The sequence below is a fragment of the Pundamilia nyererei genome, unplaced genomic scaffold (assembly GCF_000239375.1).
Source record: "Pundamilia nyererei isolate P.nyererei 1_Seehausen unplaced genomic scaffold, PunNye1.0 scaffold00037, whole genome shotgun sequence".
NCBI lineage: Eukaryota > Metazoa > Chordata > Actinopteri > Cichliformes > Cichlidae > Pundamilia > Pundamilia nyererei.
Window position 1 is genome coordinate 3,436,358 of NW_005187438.1, and position 16,295 is coordinate 3,452,652.

General features: G+C 38.4%; 1 protein-coding gene across 1 annotated transcript; it reads right to left on the reverse strand.

The window, feature by feature from the left end:
* Nucleotides 1-2,296: 2,296 nt before the first annotated feature.
* On the reverse strand, nucleotides 2,297-16,242 carry prtfdc1a (phosphoribosyl transferase domain containing 1a). Its single transcript, XM_005730456.1, has 10 exons — nucleotides 16,111-16,242; nucleotides 15,878-15,966; nucleotides 15,336-15,442; nucleotides 14,424-14,607; nucleotides 11,162-11,227; nucleotides 8,302-8,319; nucleotides 6,929-7,011; nucleotides 6,512-6,558; nucleotides 5,038-5,114; nucleotides 2,297-2,515 (listed from the first exon to the last, which is right to left on the reverse strand). The coding sequence occupies exons 2-10, from the start codon at nucleotides 15,926-15,928 to the stop codon at nucleotides 2,468-2,470; spliced, it is 681 nt and encodes a 226-aa protein (XP_005730513.1). The 5' UTR covers nucleotides 15,929-15,966; nucleotides 16,111-16,242; the 3' UTR covers nucleotides 2,297-2,467.
* Nucleotides 16,243-16,295: the final 53 nt, after the last annotated feature.

The following is a 16,295-nucleotide window of genomic DNA, read 5'->3' on the forward strand; positions in this document are numbered from 1 at the left end:
TGTGAGAAAAACACACATTTGATTTTTGAATTACTACAGAGAGACGATGAGAAAAAAATGAATTTCCTTTTAATATATTCTTTCAAGCCAAGAATCACTTCACATCTTGGGGGCCTCTACATGAAACAGCGAACGCAGTCACAAGTTATCGGCATTAAGTGATGAAGACACAGACTAAGAGTAAACATAAACACTAATTACTTCATCTTCTTTTAGCTGAGATGCGATTTCAAGAAATCTTTTTAGAGCTTTCGAAGGATACCTCCGTGTATACATGCATTCCTGTTATGTGATGTGACGGCTGTTTGCAGTTTCAGGTGATTGAGAATCAAGAGCGCTTAGCCACATGATAACACTCCCCGAGTGCTTGCTATGCAGTGAAGCGTGCTCTGGTCTGTCTGTCGATACGCACAATTGACTCCTTTAGACTTAAACCTCACTATGAGTGTGTGTGTGTGTTTGTTTGTAGAGAAGGTTCCTCTAGACTGCAGGTATTTTAATGTGGCAAGTGTAGAGCAAGCCTTTTTCCCGGAAATCAGGAGCTCAGACAGTAAACATACATACATAATATAAATATGCAGTGATTCTTTGCAGCTCAATCACACTAAAGTAAAAGGCCTCATGAGTAGGAAAAATTGATGGTTACCCGATTTTATTTTTGATGTCAGACGTCAGACATCGATTACAAGTACTCGCGTTGCCCAGATGTTGAGCTTGTTGGTCGTTCAACTTCTGGGCAACCAGTTTCAATCAGAAGGTGATTACAGAGTTCGCCTGGTGAGAGACAAAGTGTCTCCATTGATTATGGTATGACTCAGACTGACTGCAATCATTCTCAGACAGAGTGGCAAAAGATTGCAAATAATTGTTGTCTCGTTTTTAAATGCAGGTGGATTCCCAACACAACAATTTGAGTCTCTTTTCAGTAAGGGACTCGACTCATCTGGTTGCCAAATGTTTATAATTTGGTTAAATTCCTTTATGAAAGCAAGGCTGCTTTGCACTTCAACTATGACTGGCTGAGGACTATTTTTTATGACTTGTTATTCTTTAGTTTTGAACTTTTGCTTTCAATTCAGGTTTGTCTCAGTTCGTTTCCTGAGTGTGTATGCTCCTTTTAGTTTAGTTTTTTTTTTTGTTGACCAAGCTACTAAACACTAAAGCTAAGGGCATTTCCTGTGTATATATATATATATATATTTTTTTTTTTTTTTTTAAATTAAAATTTACTTTATTTAAAATGAGAGTGTGGCTTCCCATGATGCACTGTGTGTTTCTCTTTGACTTACTATGAGTTTATACACCACTCCTCATTTATTATTGTAGTTATTCATTAGTTATAATTCATTTTAGGTCCTGTTTGCCTTCTCTCATGCCAACCGGTCAAGGGAGATGGCAAAGCCTCTCTGAGCCTGCTTCTGTTGGAGGTTTCTTCCTGTTAAAAGGTATTTTTTTCTTCCCACTGTTGCCAAGCGTTTGCTCATAGGGGGTCATCAATAATTGTTGGGGTTTTCTCTCTATCATTGTAAGACCTTTACCTTACAATATCAAGCACCTTGAGGTGACTTTGGTTGTGATAAGGCGCTATACAAATCAAAATGAATTGAATGGTTTTAGTATTTTAGCACAAATATTCCACATGTTATGGTACTGTAATCTTTATGTGGTTAGGTAAAATTTCTCATTGGTGTTGGCCACATACAGTTTCCCGCTAATGTGTTTTGGCTTGAGAGTAATGTAAATGTCAGATATGACTTGAATACAAATACACATATTTATTCATAGATTAAGAAAACAAAAATTCATTTTTCTTTTAGCTAAAGAATTTTTGTTTTAAAAGTCACTCAAGTAACGTAACACTGAAATTACAATTTTGTAGTTTCCAGCTTTCACGGCACTTTTGTCAAGGCCACGTGGACTCCCATGGGCCAAGAAATTATTTTTCCTAATTAGTCAGGCTTGTGCATCTTTGCCTTACGCTCAAAGGTATTGCAACTTTTAGCAAGTGAAAGTAAAAACATCTACTGTCAAACGCTACACATACATCATCCTATATAGAGAAGGTCAAACTTACACAGGAAAAAAAACCCCACTGACAGAAACAAGCAGATACAGTGTGGTGTGGAGATGCAGTACCCACTGTATGCTGTGGGCGTCATCCGGGTACGAGGATGCCAACGTCCATAAGCTCTCTCCATCTGTCATCAGCGTCCTGTCCTGGTGGGCGGCTTGTCTTTCTTTTATTTAACACTTTCTTTGTTGCAGTGTGAATCTCATCAACATGCAAATAAAGAATGAGGCAATAACTGAATTAAATGCCTTTTAATTCACACATAAAAACATTTCACAGTGTCCATCCAGCACTGAATTGTAATGAAGACCAACCCCCCCTCCCAAATTGTTACAGCAACGGGAGAGAAATATGTGCTGCTGTAAAACTGAGTATAACTAATGGCTTCATGTCTTCTCATATCTTGTACTTCATCTTTCCTGTTCTGCTGAGGACACAGATATGCTGAAATGAGAAGGGGTGATAAAAAAACAAAACAATTAGCTTTGCGATCATTTTTTACAAACTTTAAATTCCATTTGCAGCATGAAACCATAAAAACCAGCAAATTTGAAAAGAGAAGAAAGGGATCTCCAAAGATATGACTCATTCATTAATCTAGCTTCGGGTGTCCTGGGGATTCAACTCATATTTCTTCTGTGGGATGAGGACAGATAAGAGGGTAAGCTTTAACTCTGTCTGATTATCAGAGCCTAACCTCTACATTCCACAGGTCACACGCTTTCAAACTTTCATAACGAATACCACCCCCCTCAAACATGGACAAGAGCCACACACACAACCATACAGTACAAACAGTGCGTGCTGCACATACTGTACGTGACTATGGGAGTCAAGCTTAGTGTTTCACATGAGTAAGAGGTAAATTCGAGGTCACGTTTCACAGATAAAAACAGCAGGGTCCATATAGATTTGAACTTATCGCTTTCAGAAAGACTTGAATTAAACTGAATTCATATCAAAAAGAAAGTGAGAATATTTACAGAGGAACAACAGCCTAAAGAAAAAAACTAATCTAAATAATCCATATGTTTTACTATATTTCCACTAAAAGTAAACAGAAATAAACCGATAGAAAAAGATTGCACAAATGCTTGTGTAGTAATTTAAAAAAAAGCAAGGAAAATACAGAGTAATTATAAATTGTGGGTCATATGCTGAGCTTCAGCAGAAAGAGTAATGATATAAAAGCACAGGAAGAGGTAATCCTTCTCAAATTAAAACATGGAACAAAAATAAAATGCATGTACATTATTATTTGAGTTCTGACCAGTGCTTATTTATTTAGCTTATTTCACTACCTTAACGCATTGTTACCTACACGGGGTTTAATATTTTTTACCTTCTGTGTTAAGCACATTGCGCTTACAGTAAGTAACCATGTGTCCTGCTCTTAGTGGTGTAATGCCATTTGGAGGTTGGAATTTCTAGGAATTTGAACCAAGTGGATGGGGGCTTGGAAATAAGTAGTTTATCATAGGTATTGACTAATTCAACATTAAGGGTTGTCTTCTGCTGTTTTTAAGACTGGGTTGTAGTTTGGTGACTATTAAAAATGTGCATTTAACAATGTGCAAAAGATAGATGATATTTGTAAAGTGTGAATAGTGTGTGGATTTGGATATTGAAGAGGAAGGCTTTGCAGGTATAGCGCTCAGTTTATTTTATGCTTGAATTAGCAGGTTGAAGCAGGATAAATGATAATGGCAAACAAAGGAGGGCAGAGAAGCTATCCTTGCCTAGAACCACTGCGTAAAGTGAAGCACTGTGATATTAGTTCATTGGTAATAACTGCTGCCATTGGTGCTGTGCAGTCCACTCTATTCTCCAGAGGAACTTTTACATAGCTTAAAATAAAACAGCAGTCTTCTTAATCCTAACATTTAGAAGCAGTGGATAAATCTGTGCTTTTTGTTCAACTTAAAGCACTTTAGAACAATTTTTCAGATTAATATTTGTGCTACAGTTTGAATCTTGACTCAACAACAACGTACGCTCACTGTACACTGTATTTGGTACCTCTTGCTAGTACTGGGTTGGACCTCTTTTGTCTTTAGAAGTGCCTTGATTCTTCATGACACAGATTCAACAAGTTCCTGGAAACATTCCTCAGAGATTTGAGGCCGTACTGGCATGATAGCATTACACAGTTGCTGCAGAACTAGACAGCTGCACTTCCATGTGGACGCTATTGTGTTCCACCAAATCCAAAACTTGGATTGAGATCTGGTGACTGTGGAGGCTACTTGAGTACAGTGAGGTCACTGTCATGTTCAAGAAACAAGTTTGATGTGATTTAAACTCTATATTATGGTGATTTTATCCTGCTGAAAGGAGTCATCACAAGGTGGGTACACTGTGTCAGAAAAGAGCTGTGGGCCAAAGTGTGCCAAGAAAAAATGTTCATGTTCGAAGTCACCTAAGAACACTTTCCTCCCCATTTGGTTTGAACGGGTTGTCTTGACCATGGCTTCATGGCTAAACGCACTAAGCTGCTGCCATGTGATTGGTGAATTAGATATTTGTTTTAACAAGCAGTTGAACTAATGTACCTCACAAGTTGGCTAATGAGCGCTGTTTGAGATCATTTTGGGGGGTTAGTACATCAAGTCTGTTGGTTACATCTTCATACAACCCAGTAAACTCACCATTTATGGTTTATCAGGAACTGGAAAAAATAGACACAATACTTCATTCATTTTTATCTTACATGTAAAAAAATCTATTATCTATATCATTCAGTGACTCCTGTCCTGGGTGACACAGACCTCCTTGTGAACACAGACAGAAACCACCTGCTCTGAGCTACTTTGCCTACATGTAAAATCTCCTCGTGGCGGGGAGCATACCTGTTGGGTGAGTTTAGGTTTCAGGCAAAAGAAATGTCGTCTTTGATTTACTATGTTTACTCTCCCCTCCTGTCTCTTTCATCCCTTTCTCTCAGCTCTTTGGAGTGTCAGACTTACATTCAGGTCACGGAAGTATTCATTGTAGTCAAGGGCATAGCCAACAACAAACCGGTTGGGAATTTCAAATCCAACATCTGACAATGCAAACACAGACACGAATGTTAAGTATCCTGATTTGTTTAACATTAAACAAAAATTCCATGTTAGTCTTTTGAATAAACCAGGAGTGAGTGGCTGTGATATCGCGCATAAGAGCTAGAAATATACACTTTGATGCCTTTATTTGAACTAATTATGAGGTGTAACAAATAAATTTCAGCTCAAATTAAAGATGACTGATAGGTGTTGATGAAACAGTCTCACCTGAATCATCACATTAAGTGATTAAGTGAACAAGAGAAACAAGTGACACATGTTAGGAGGAAAATCTAACACCCAGAGCTTAAACTCAAAGAAAGAAAATTTAAATGAAAAGAGAAAACTAGGTATGTGACTTTTTTAATGTAGCAGACTTTTAAATTTGTGCTAATACTTCTGAGTACCCTGCTGTAAACTTTTATTTTTAAATGCCAGTATCTAGAGCTGAAAAGTTAAGCTAAAGATGATGTGAGAAAATCTGCAACACCTCCACTGGCCACAGGAGGCCAGTTCACAGTTCAAAGCTTGGTTCAAAAAAAGTTGTTTTTTCATTTGATTTGGACATAAAAGGACTGTCTTTGATGCTTTTTGTGTTTCCAGTGCTTCTATTTTAGTGTGTTAGTGTGTGTGTGAGAATGTTAGACACAGCGCTTAGGTATAGGAAAAAGTGCTTACAGTATATGAATATGCATGTGAATGAGGCATGTAGTAAAGATCTGTGCATAAGCGAATTACTGCAAATCCTAATGAACAACATTAGCAACATTGTAAAGAAGAGTGGGTTGGAATTCCTCCACAACAAAGTGAAAGACTGATAAAATCCCACATAAAATGATGACTTGCTAAAGATTGTTTTACAAGCTAAAAAATCATGGAGTGTACTTAGTTTTAACCTACTGTTCCTGCATTTTGGCTTAGTTTTTCTATTACACATAAAGACGTGGCGAGGATCATGTATGATTGTTCATATGAGGTTGTGTTTAGGTCATTTCAGAACCTGCTAAAGACTAGATCATTTTGATTATGTCCTGATATGCAAGGCTTTAGAGTTCAACAAGAGTATACTTTCTTTTTCCCATGACTGCAGCCAGTAGTTAATATTTGTAACCTAAAGCTATATCTTGTTTGTTTAATTTGTTCAAAAACTGACTTCCTGAACTCCAGGAGGTCACTTACTTGTGTCATGTGGCAAGGCACCTTGAACACACACTTCTTTTGTATTTTGGGATTAATTATGGGAGGACTATCAGGTCAGGACACTTCCCTAATAACGAACAATTTGCTAAATTATCTCAACTTTGAAAAAAAGTGAAAGAATAAGAATAAATGAAAAAGACTGGCAAGTAGGGTACGGTGTGGATGCTACGAAGGTTAAAACAAAGAGCATAGTTACAGTCTGTCAGACTTTCAGCCATGTTAGTGAGCCTCTTCACAAGCAGCCTGAAATACAAAATAATAACGTTAATTACCCTCAAATGTTAAATTATGTATGCAATATCAAAAAGTTGACTTTTTCAGTTTAATTTCAAGACATTTATTGGTACAAAAACCATGATGATAAGACAAAGACTTGAATATTTTTAAAAATGTACATTTTTGGAGTGTTTTCACAATCCAGAGGAAATAAACTTTCAACATGAACCATGTGTGAGAGATGTTTATCGTGTTTCTGTGATCTCGGGAATGCATAGGAACAGCCCACAGACACGAGATAGCAGTGACTGTGGACAAGTGATATCTTCTTGTGCTTGTCACACGCTTGGCATTTCCTTTACAGGGGAAAACACAGACGACTAAAAAACTGGCTCACCCTGCGACCTTGACCATCTTGGGTTCAAAGGTCTCCACATGCTTCAGAAGGGCCTTCATGGTCTTTCCTGTGTCAACTATGGCCTGAGGGGAGGGAAGAGCAAAGGAAGAGAGGAAGAGATTTGGAGGAAAGAACGTGGGATATATGAGAGTAAAAAAAAGATCAAGATACAGTACTATGCAAAAGTCTTGAGCCACAACTGATTTCTTTATATTTTGCTTGCCAGGAGGAAGCAGATTTTTTTGTACTTTTAAAGTTTTTCAGGCTTTATGAAGGTCTTTTAAACTTTGCCTTTGGACATTGGCTGGTTTTCATGTGTTCAGTCCTTGCACCCGTCCATCAGAGGAATTCTGAGACAATTTATGAGCAGCCTGTCACAAAAACACTTTTCACTATGAAAAATGCCAAAGATAATGCAATTGAGGTGTTTCCCAAAGAACTCTTATGAGGACACCAACCTGATAAGTGGACAAAAGAAGAAGAAGCAGGTCTCAAAAAGCTACATATAGCAGGTGGACAGAATCTGAAAGTCATGTCATTAAGAATTAGGAAGACAATCCAGCAAAGACTTGACACAAGACCTTAGAGATCAATGTGACCCTTCTGTTGATCCATGCGTTTGTTAAAACACTAGCAATATTATAGAAGCAGTGTGGGGTCTTTGAATAGCTTCCCGAAGCCTGGAGAAATATTCCTGAAGACTACTTAAAGAAATGAAAAGAAAGCTTGCTCAAGAAAGTTCAGACTGTGTTGAAGAATGAAAAAAGCAAAAAACAAATATTGACTTTCAAGCTTGTTAGAACTGTACAAAGACTGTTTTTGTGTTATATACTGTATTTTTATTTATGCTTACACAAATCTCAATAAATTTCTGCACCTATTTCCCATTTTCCCAGAAATATAAAAAGGAATGAGGGGTAGCTCAAGACTTTTGCACAGATATTGATCAACTGAAATAGGTAAATGTATTGATGAGCAATTAATGAATACATGAGTGGCATCTGAGAGAGGATTTCCAGTTACTTAAAACTTTTCTGTTACATTCATTTAAGAGCTAAGACATCGTGTAACTGAGAAAGATTACATTGAGCTTGAGCAGCTGTTCGTTGTTTTGCATCTGAAGCTATCAGAGCATGCTTTTTTTTCATGTTCTTATGTGTGTCTGAATCTAGTCCAGAAACCTTCACAACTGGAACATGATCCCAAAGAGGAACAGAATGAGTTTTTTCCCCCTGCGTTGACATAAACAACAACAACAACAACAACAACAACAACGACTTTTCAAAAGTAAATGATGTCTCAAAGGGGGCAGAAATGGTTCTAATTGAAGGGATTTATCCGACAAAAATAGAAAAACATACACACACACTCACCTCAACAATGAGCACACTCTTGGTAACATGTGAAAAACAAGGAAAAAAAAAGATTAGAGAACGGTCACCTTTGAATTTTAATACTGTTCAAGCAAAGCAAAAATAAAGGCGGTGTTGTGTCTTTGAATTTCTTAGAGATGGTATCTATAGCAGCGATGTTGGCAGTATTTTTAGCGCCTGAACAAAAACACAGACGACTCATTCTCTTCTCCTCAGTAATGAACATCTGTGTCTACAGTGAGCAAAAGTCACTTCGGAGCTGCACACTTTCACTGCTGCACACTTTCAAATAAATTCTTGTTTCCTTGGCTGGGTGTATGGGACTCTTTGTGAGAGCGGTGGAGAGTATCTATGGTTTTGGGGAGAGTGATCGCAGAGAATGCGGGCGCCTGGCCAGTGTTCCCAGTCTACACCTGAACACTCTTGCATAATGCTTAATAGGAACAAGTAAAGAACACAAGAACTACAGCACAACAAACCTGTCTTACTGCCTGCTGCAAACTATGGAGCCAGTTGGGCAACAAATATGCACTGGCAATTATTTCACTGTGTATGGCATCATTGGCTGGGATTTTATGATTCTCCTAGGATCTGTAAATGAGATGTTTTGACTTGTTTTTGTAATTACATTTTTGGGAACCTTGGGAATCACTTGTAATGTTTACCAAGTTAAAGCTGGTAAACATTACAAAGTTTTTCTTTTTTTCTGGGGGGGACAAAACATGTCAGAAACCTGCTAATTGAGATTTTTGCTTTTACTTCAGTGAGGCATGCATTCAGTACATGGCCAGTTGGAACAAACAAGGCTTTCAGGTCATCCAACTTTTAACGTTTTGTGATTCAAGTGATCTAAGAGGGAACTAGTTGTCTGCACCTCCTCAAGTCTCTGTTTTCAGGCTTTTGAAAATCCATCCCAGTTGTGTCAAACATACGGCCCGTGGACCAGGACTGGCCGTGCAAAGACTCCAATTTTGCCCACTGGATGGCTTTAGAAAATGTGAAAGAGGGCATACACTTTTGAACTTTTAAGGTATTTTTATATTTTTTTGTTTTGAAAAACTGAGATATGCTGTTGAAATTGTGCCTTTTCTTATATTAAGATTTCTCAGGGATTAAATGTGTGACAGAAAGAGGTATTTCACTTATCTGATCCACTTAAGATCAAACTGAGCTGTATGTGACTCACGATAAAAAAATTAGTTTGACATCCCCGATTTAACCTGAAGGAGGAGAGCTATATTTTCCTGATTTAGACCCACTGCAATTTTACCTTTCTTAGTTTACTCTTTAAATATTGTAACACCTTTTAATTACCATTAGAAAGATTAAGTGTTAATTTATCACTGAAATAGTGACCTGGCGACGGCGCTAGAGGAAAATTCAGAAACTTAATTGGCTGTGGGTCATCCTGTGCACCAAACTTTGTGCAGATTCCCCCTGTGATGCGAATCTACGGAGCCCCGCAGGGGACATGGGAGAAAAAAAACATTTGGGAGAAAAAAAAAACTAGGGAGAAAAAAAAAATTAGGGAGAAAAAAAAAAAATTAAGACGGACTTTTGCGAGCTCTCGCAAAAGTATTGCGAGATCTCGCAAAAGTATTGCGAGAGCTCGATCTCGCAAAAGTTTTAGCCGCATTCTTCGGAGGCCGCCAGCCTCGCAAAACTCCAACAATGGCGGCAGCTACTTAGTTGTAATATTACTCTTTCTGGGTCAGAAAATACACTTTTAAGATATTTTGAGGCGTGAATGTAGTTGTGTAAACGTCAGATACCTGCTCGGTTTACAAGACATCACAAGTGCTCCGACGTTTTTGGAGATCTGACACCCACTAGCTCGAAGCTAACGGGAGGTCGAGACCTACTACAGCCGGGAGGAACACCGCTTTCCCGGCACATCGTGCCTCGACCTCCCGGTCGGCTTCGAGCTGGCGGCCTCCGAAGAATGCGGCTAAAACTTTTGCGAGCTCTCGCAATACTTTTGCGAGATCTCGCAAAAGTCCGTCTTAATTTTTTTTTTTCTCCCTAATTTTTTTTTTCTCCCATGTCCCCTGCGGGGCGCCGTACGAATCAAAGTAGTAGTAGTATCATTAATATGGTCATCTCAGGCACAGCTCTGTGTTCATGTTTACATCACTGAGCTGACATTATGCTGGCATCATCACAAAGAAACTCATACTCGAATTGGAACTGAGCCTCAGAAACATTTCGCCGAGGAAATGATGATGACTGATGATTAGTTTTGTTGATAATGTATGAGACTTGTGGGAGGCTTGTGTGTAACATTTCCGTCCAGAGGAAGAATTATGACAAGAGCACCAACATTTTTTTGCCCCAAATGATTCATGCTTTCTGTGTAAGGTGCCTGTCAGATTTTCTGTTTTTATTCCCTCTGACCTTCTTAACCGAAGTGAAAATACATTGTAGCTAAAGCACATTTTGACAGCTAACTTTAAAGAATTCAACATCAGTGTTTTTTTTTACTCCAGGGTAATTCCTCACAATGCCACAGACTGTCCTTACAGGCTCCTCAGTCCTCCCTGCCAGGGATTAGCAGGGACAAACAGTCAATAAATCTGCCTTCTTCATTTGCCTGAAATCTCTGATTCATGGCCAGCCTGGAGACTGTAGGACGATATGGTGAGCAAGCCTCAAAAGTCAGAGCATAACGGTGTGGTCTTGTCTAAGACTAAGTCTAACAAATGTAACTGTGTGACTTTGATCACTTGGGAAAAAATTCTACCTAAAGACAGATTAACTGACAGCTCCCTCTTGAGGCTAGGGTAGTTTCTTTTAAAACAGCATGTAAAAATATCCTTATCCCATGTCATTATCCTGACTTTGCTTAATTACAAACACACACCTTTCCACGCAGAAAAGACAGATCTTGGCATCCTATGATGTGCAGGTCCTCTGTTGATTGGTCATTCTGGTGAGAAGATGAAAAGAGGGCAGTTAATTTTTATTTTGCAACCCAGCAATTGTAATTTTTGCCCTTTTTGTTACTCCATGGTTCCTGTTAATTACAATAAATTGCCTTTAACTGTGATTTACAGTCAGGGATATTTGCAGCAACCTCAGTTAACTGCATTGGTTTTCAAATTTTGTTTTTGCTCAAGCCACACCAAAATTTCAAGGCACACCCATTCTCATAATTGGAGAAAATGGCCTCTAAGTCATCTGGAATATCAGCAGTTCTTCATTTGCTGCTATTGTCAGATGAAGGAACTTGCAGGAATACAGATCCTTACATCTGCAATAAACTCCACTTGTATATAACTTGCATCAATCTTGTTATCAGATACTTTTTTGGTGTCTGAATGCGTGAATGAGTGTGTCTTAATAACTCCTTTCAGCAAATGATACACTTGGGCAGAAGGCTGTCAACCCCGGTCCAGGTGAAGCGTAGCTTTTGCAGTAGTGTCTTTTGACAGTTTCTTTTGCGGGGTTTTCTCCACACATGATAGTGATTATTTGACTTCAATAACCAGGGCCTCTAATCAGGGAATTTCATGTGTTCTAATATAGCGCATCTAAATTACATTTGTTACTTTTTGTACAGTGACAACACAAATGCTTAGTTGACACAAAATCTAAGGCACACTATTTGGGAACCACTGTGTTAAAAAAGCAAACAGATCCTGACAGGCTTGAAAAAGGGTCAGAAAATATAATAATTTAGTAAAAGTAATGGATAAGCAGTAGAGAATATCCACTGAAAAGAAATACACATTAATGATAAAATTATATGGTATATTAAAGTGATTAAATGATTGTAAAATCTCACTAAATATTTTGCTAACAGTTATAATTATTAGCTAACAGCTAACACTAGATAAAAAATTATCTAAACATTCACACAGATATTTGAAATGCAGTAATTTCTTAAAACTATGAATAAAAAGCTTTTTTTCTAAATAGACTAGCAGCTATATGTTAACTAATGGTATGAATCAACAGCTAACTGCTAGCTAATGGTATGAATCAACAGCTAACTGCTAGCTAATGCTACAAACAAAATTGTTAGGATAGAAAATAATGAATGCTTGATCAGTAAGCTTAATGAAATGTATCACTATTATATGACGCACCTGCAAAAACAGGGGCGTAAGAACACTAAAAAAATACCGTTCTTGCTAATATAATAGGAACGCTATGGGTGGTTTCAAAAATTTTAATTGTAACCAAGATCGGTTGAACTCGAACTGGCTGAACTTGGATTTAAACATGAAGGTGTTTTTATTTCATCAGACAGGCCACCATGGGAACATCAGAAAAGAAGATATAGTGATACAGGGATATATATATATATATATATATAGTTACCACTGTGTGGTACATAACTGCACATAGGGTGACATATTTCACAAAGTCTTTGAGATAAAATGTCCTGAACATAAACAAAGATATGAACTCTGAGGAAGCATGGTATTTAAAGCTTTTAAGAATGAAAGCTTTGAAGTTAGACTTGGGCTGCTATAGATGCATCACTCGGATAACAGCAGCAGTGACGTGGACAAAATCCTGGCCTGGGGCAGGTCACATGTCTCCATCATGATCTGCGAGATTGACTAATGACATTATCACTCAAACACACAGTCCTACAGTGCAGTAACAGCAACCGCTACCCCAAGCCATGTTGTTGACATCAAAATACAATGATCAGGAATCAGATGAACTTTAATATAAGACTATACTTTTGTATGGTCTCTTAACTTGTCATCATATCTTTTCAGATTTAAGGTTGATTTCTGCCAGTTTTGTACTTTTGTCTTAATTTTCTGTAGCCTTCACAGAGTTAAATAAAGCTCTAGTAAGTTGAACTCATTTTGGTATTATTTAAATAACTCATTCAACCTTGCCCTAAGAAAAATAAAAACCTTATATCGTGGAACATCACAGCATCACTAGGCTGTCCTCGCTGCTTTAACCTCCACGAAAGCCAGTGAATCCTCCCCTGTGCTCAAAAGGGACTAAAAAAATGTGACCACATGTAGAGAAAAACAAATCACATCCTTTCAGATGTGCTGCTTGCCAAAACACACCACAATAAAACAAGTGACTTTGCCGACAGTTGATATAATTGTTACCACTGCTGCGTCGTTCCACAGTTTATGCATTCCAGGTGTTGGACTCCATCATGACATGAGCAGTTTTTCTTGGCAGCAACAGCTGCACCAATTAGCAGACTGCTATTTTCATGACCTGAGCTATGCAGTCACTCCACAATGAGTCGTCCTTGAGTTGCCCTGTGTGAATGTTTCGCATTAAACATGAACAACAGTGACATCTGGTGGCTCTGGCTAAAGTCTGCGTTGAAAGCAGGGCTTCCGCAAAAATTGTGGTCATTATCATTTAAGATTTTGTTTTACTTTTATTTATTTAAGGTTAAAATAACAAAAAAAGCACAGTAAAAATGCATGTTCCACTTCCTGATAGGAGATTGGAATCCTCACATTGCTTGCTTCGTCTGTTTACACAACATATTCAGTCAATTGACTGATATAAAACTGCAAAGGAAGTCCTCCCAGGTGGAAAGCTAGAACCAAGAATATTTCACTAATATTTGAGCTGGAGTGTATAAGAAGGAGAAAAATGGGACGATGTGATTAAAGCATGTAATATGTTGTAATGTTTTCACATTTGCCATGTGTTCATTAGTTTGTAAATCCTCAGTTTACCTACTACCATGTTGTTTTTCAGCCAGAAGTGATCACATCTGGATGAAATGATGGAGTTCCAAGTTATCAGCCCACAGTGGCAAGCTTGGTTAACAAGGTGCATCCATAAACTTTATGGGTTCATTGCACAGACAGAGATGTCTTGTAATTTGTGATAGCAGCATATGGCTAAACTACTACACCTTTACTCATTTACAGACTTTTTGCCATGTGATTTGGCAGATAGTTACTCCAATAGGCACCTACACCTCAAGTAAAATTAAGAGGTCCAGTTCTGAGACTTGATGGAGAGCTCAAAGCTACGTGAAACATCCCTAACTTAAAGCATTAATTAAATGTAAAAATCTAACAGCGTACCTGTCACACCATAGGGTGGAGATGCTGGGCAAAATGCCCTTTGAGGCAATTTATGAAAGTTTTTTCATAGATTGCTGCACTACCCACCAGGTAGCTCTTCAGACGGATGAACTCTACTCGGGTCTCCAGGTACTTGTTGGAGTTCCGGCCGAGAATCTTGATGAACTCCACCAGATCTGCACAGAATTTGTAGCCTCCCTTCAGAACACACAGGACCATTATGTTGTCATCCCGAAAGTCATCCATGATGTAGTGGGCCAGGCGTTCGGTCCTGCAAGAGCAAATCAAATCATACTACAAATGAGAACACTCAGAGATCGCAGCCCCCTCCTAAGGGCAACAGCCCTTTGATGTTTCATGCCTTTTAGTTGGATGTTTTATGCTGTCAGCATTGTTAATATAGAAATCTAGGATAGCATATAATGTTTTCATGTCATTGTAAAGTAACATAATGTTGTATTGGGAAAATAATAAGCTCAAACAAAGATTGTCCTCCTTTGACCTGTGATGCTGAACGCTACATTCTGAAATAGTGTATTTTCTTTTCTTTACTCGTATGCCTCATTAGGGGCGATCGTGGCTCAAGAGTTGGGAGTTCGCCAAGGTTCGAGCCCCGGCTTGAACAGTCTCGGTCGTTGTGTCCTTGGGCAAGACACTACACCCGTTGCCTACTGGTGGTGGTCAGAGGGCTGGTTGGCGCCAGTGTCCGGCAGCCTCGCCTCTGTCAGTGTGCCCCAGGGTGGCTGTGGCTACAATGTAGCTTGCCATCACCAGTGAGTGAATAGGTGGATGACTGGTTGTGTAAAGTGCTTTGGGGTCCTTGGGGACTAGAAAAGCGCTATACAAATACAGGCCATTTACCATACGATTGGAGCAGAAGTGGCTGAAATCTTTTGTTGTCAATAAGCTGTAAAAATGTGACATTTTAACATATATTCACGCAGCGTGTGATTTTACGAAATTTTATGACATCATTGTGATGTTGTAGGCCTTTCTTACCTATTCATGATTACCCCATGTGGAATGTAAATACTCTCGATGTCATCATGGTAGTGCTCAGGATAGGTGAACAGGTCCAGACTGTAGCCTGGCCAATCATCTTTTATCTAGGACAGGCAAATTATTGTCAGGACCGATTATTGGCAGTATAAACATATGCTGGGAAGATACAACAATACATACATACATACATATGCTACAATCATTATAGTGTGATGATGTTTGTTTTAATCAATTATTTATATTTATTTAATTTACGTTACTATAAAATTGCTTTGCTTTTTCATTTTAGTTTCATTTAGTTGACTTGTGTGTCTTGATAAACAAAAAAATTTGGAAGTTATATATTTTTTTAAATCTCTGAATTAAAAAAAAAACAACTAAAATTGAAAGCAGACAGTTGTCTTTACTGCTTTGTTTATTACAAAACCACAAAAGATATTAAGTAGCAAAAACGGGAATAATAGCCTCTAATAGCCGTAAAAGTAACTACCAAACAATACTTTAGCACTATAGATGTTTAAACGTGGTGTTAAACATACCACAATTCTTTTTTTTATCTCTGCATTGTCCATCTGTAGCAGTGCTGACATTGTGGCACAACTTATAGACGAATCCACGTGAAAGTGACCTTAAGTGGAAACACACAAAAACAGCTTACTTCCTTCTGAACAAGACAAAAGTGGTAACACGTAGAGAAACATTTCTTCAAATACGAACTTCACTAACATCCAGAGCAACATCTCTAATCTGTTGTTAACAAATCATCACTTACTGTTACTGTTGCCTTCTTTTCAGTGCCCACTCACAAAGCAGAGAGGGAAAATAGGAAGGCGAGGCATCCAGACGAGTCCCGGCCAGCCTCATGGGCCGTGCGATCACGCTTGAGTCATTTGTGCAAAAGGAAAGCGTTGTTTTGGTTGTGGAGATTTACATGGATAATCAGCTTCATGTGATGCT

Coding starts and splice junctions, on each gene's coding strand:
- prtfdc1a (XM_005730456.1), bottom strand. CDS start 15,928: ATGTCAGCACTGCTACAGATGGACAATGCAGAGATAAAAAAAAGAATT. Junction 11,228..14,423: donor TCCGTCTGAAGAGCTACCTG/GTGGGTAGTGCA, acceptor TCTTCTCACCAG/AATGACCAATCAACAGAGGA. Junction 6,559..6,928: donor AAGATGGTCAAGGTCGCAGG/GTGAGCCAGTTT, acceptor TTTGTATTTCAG/GCTGCTTGTGAAGAGGCTCA.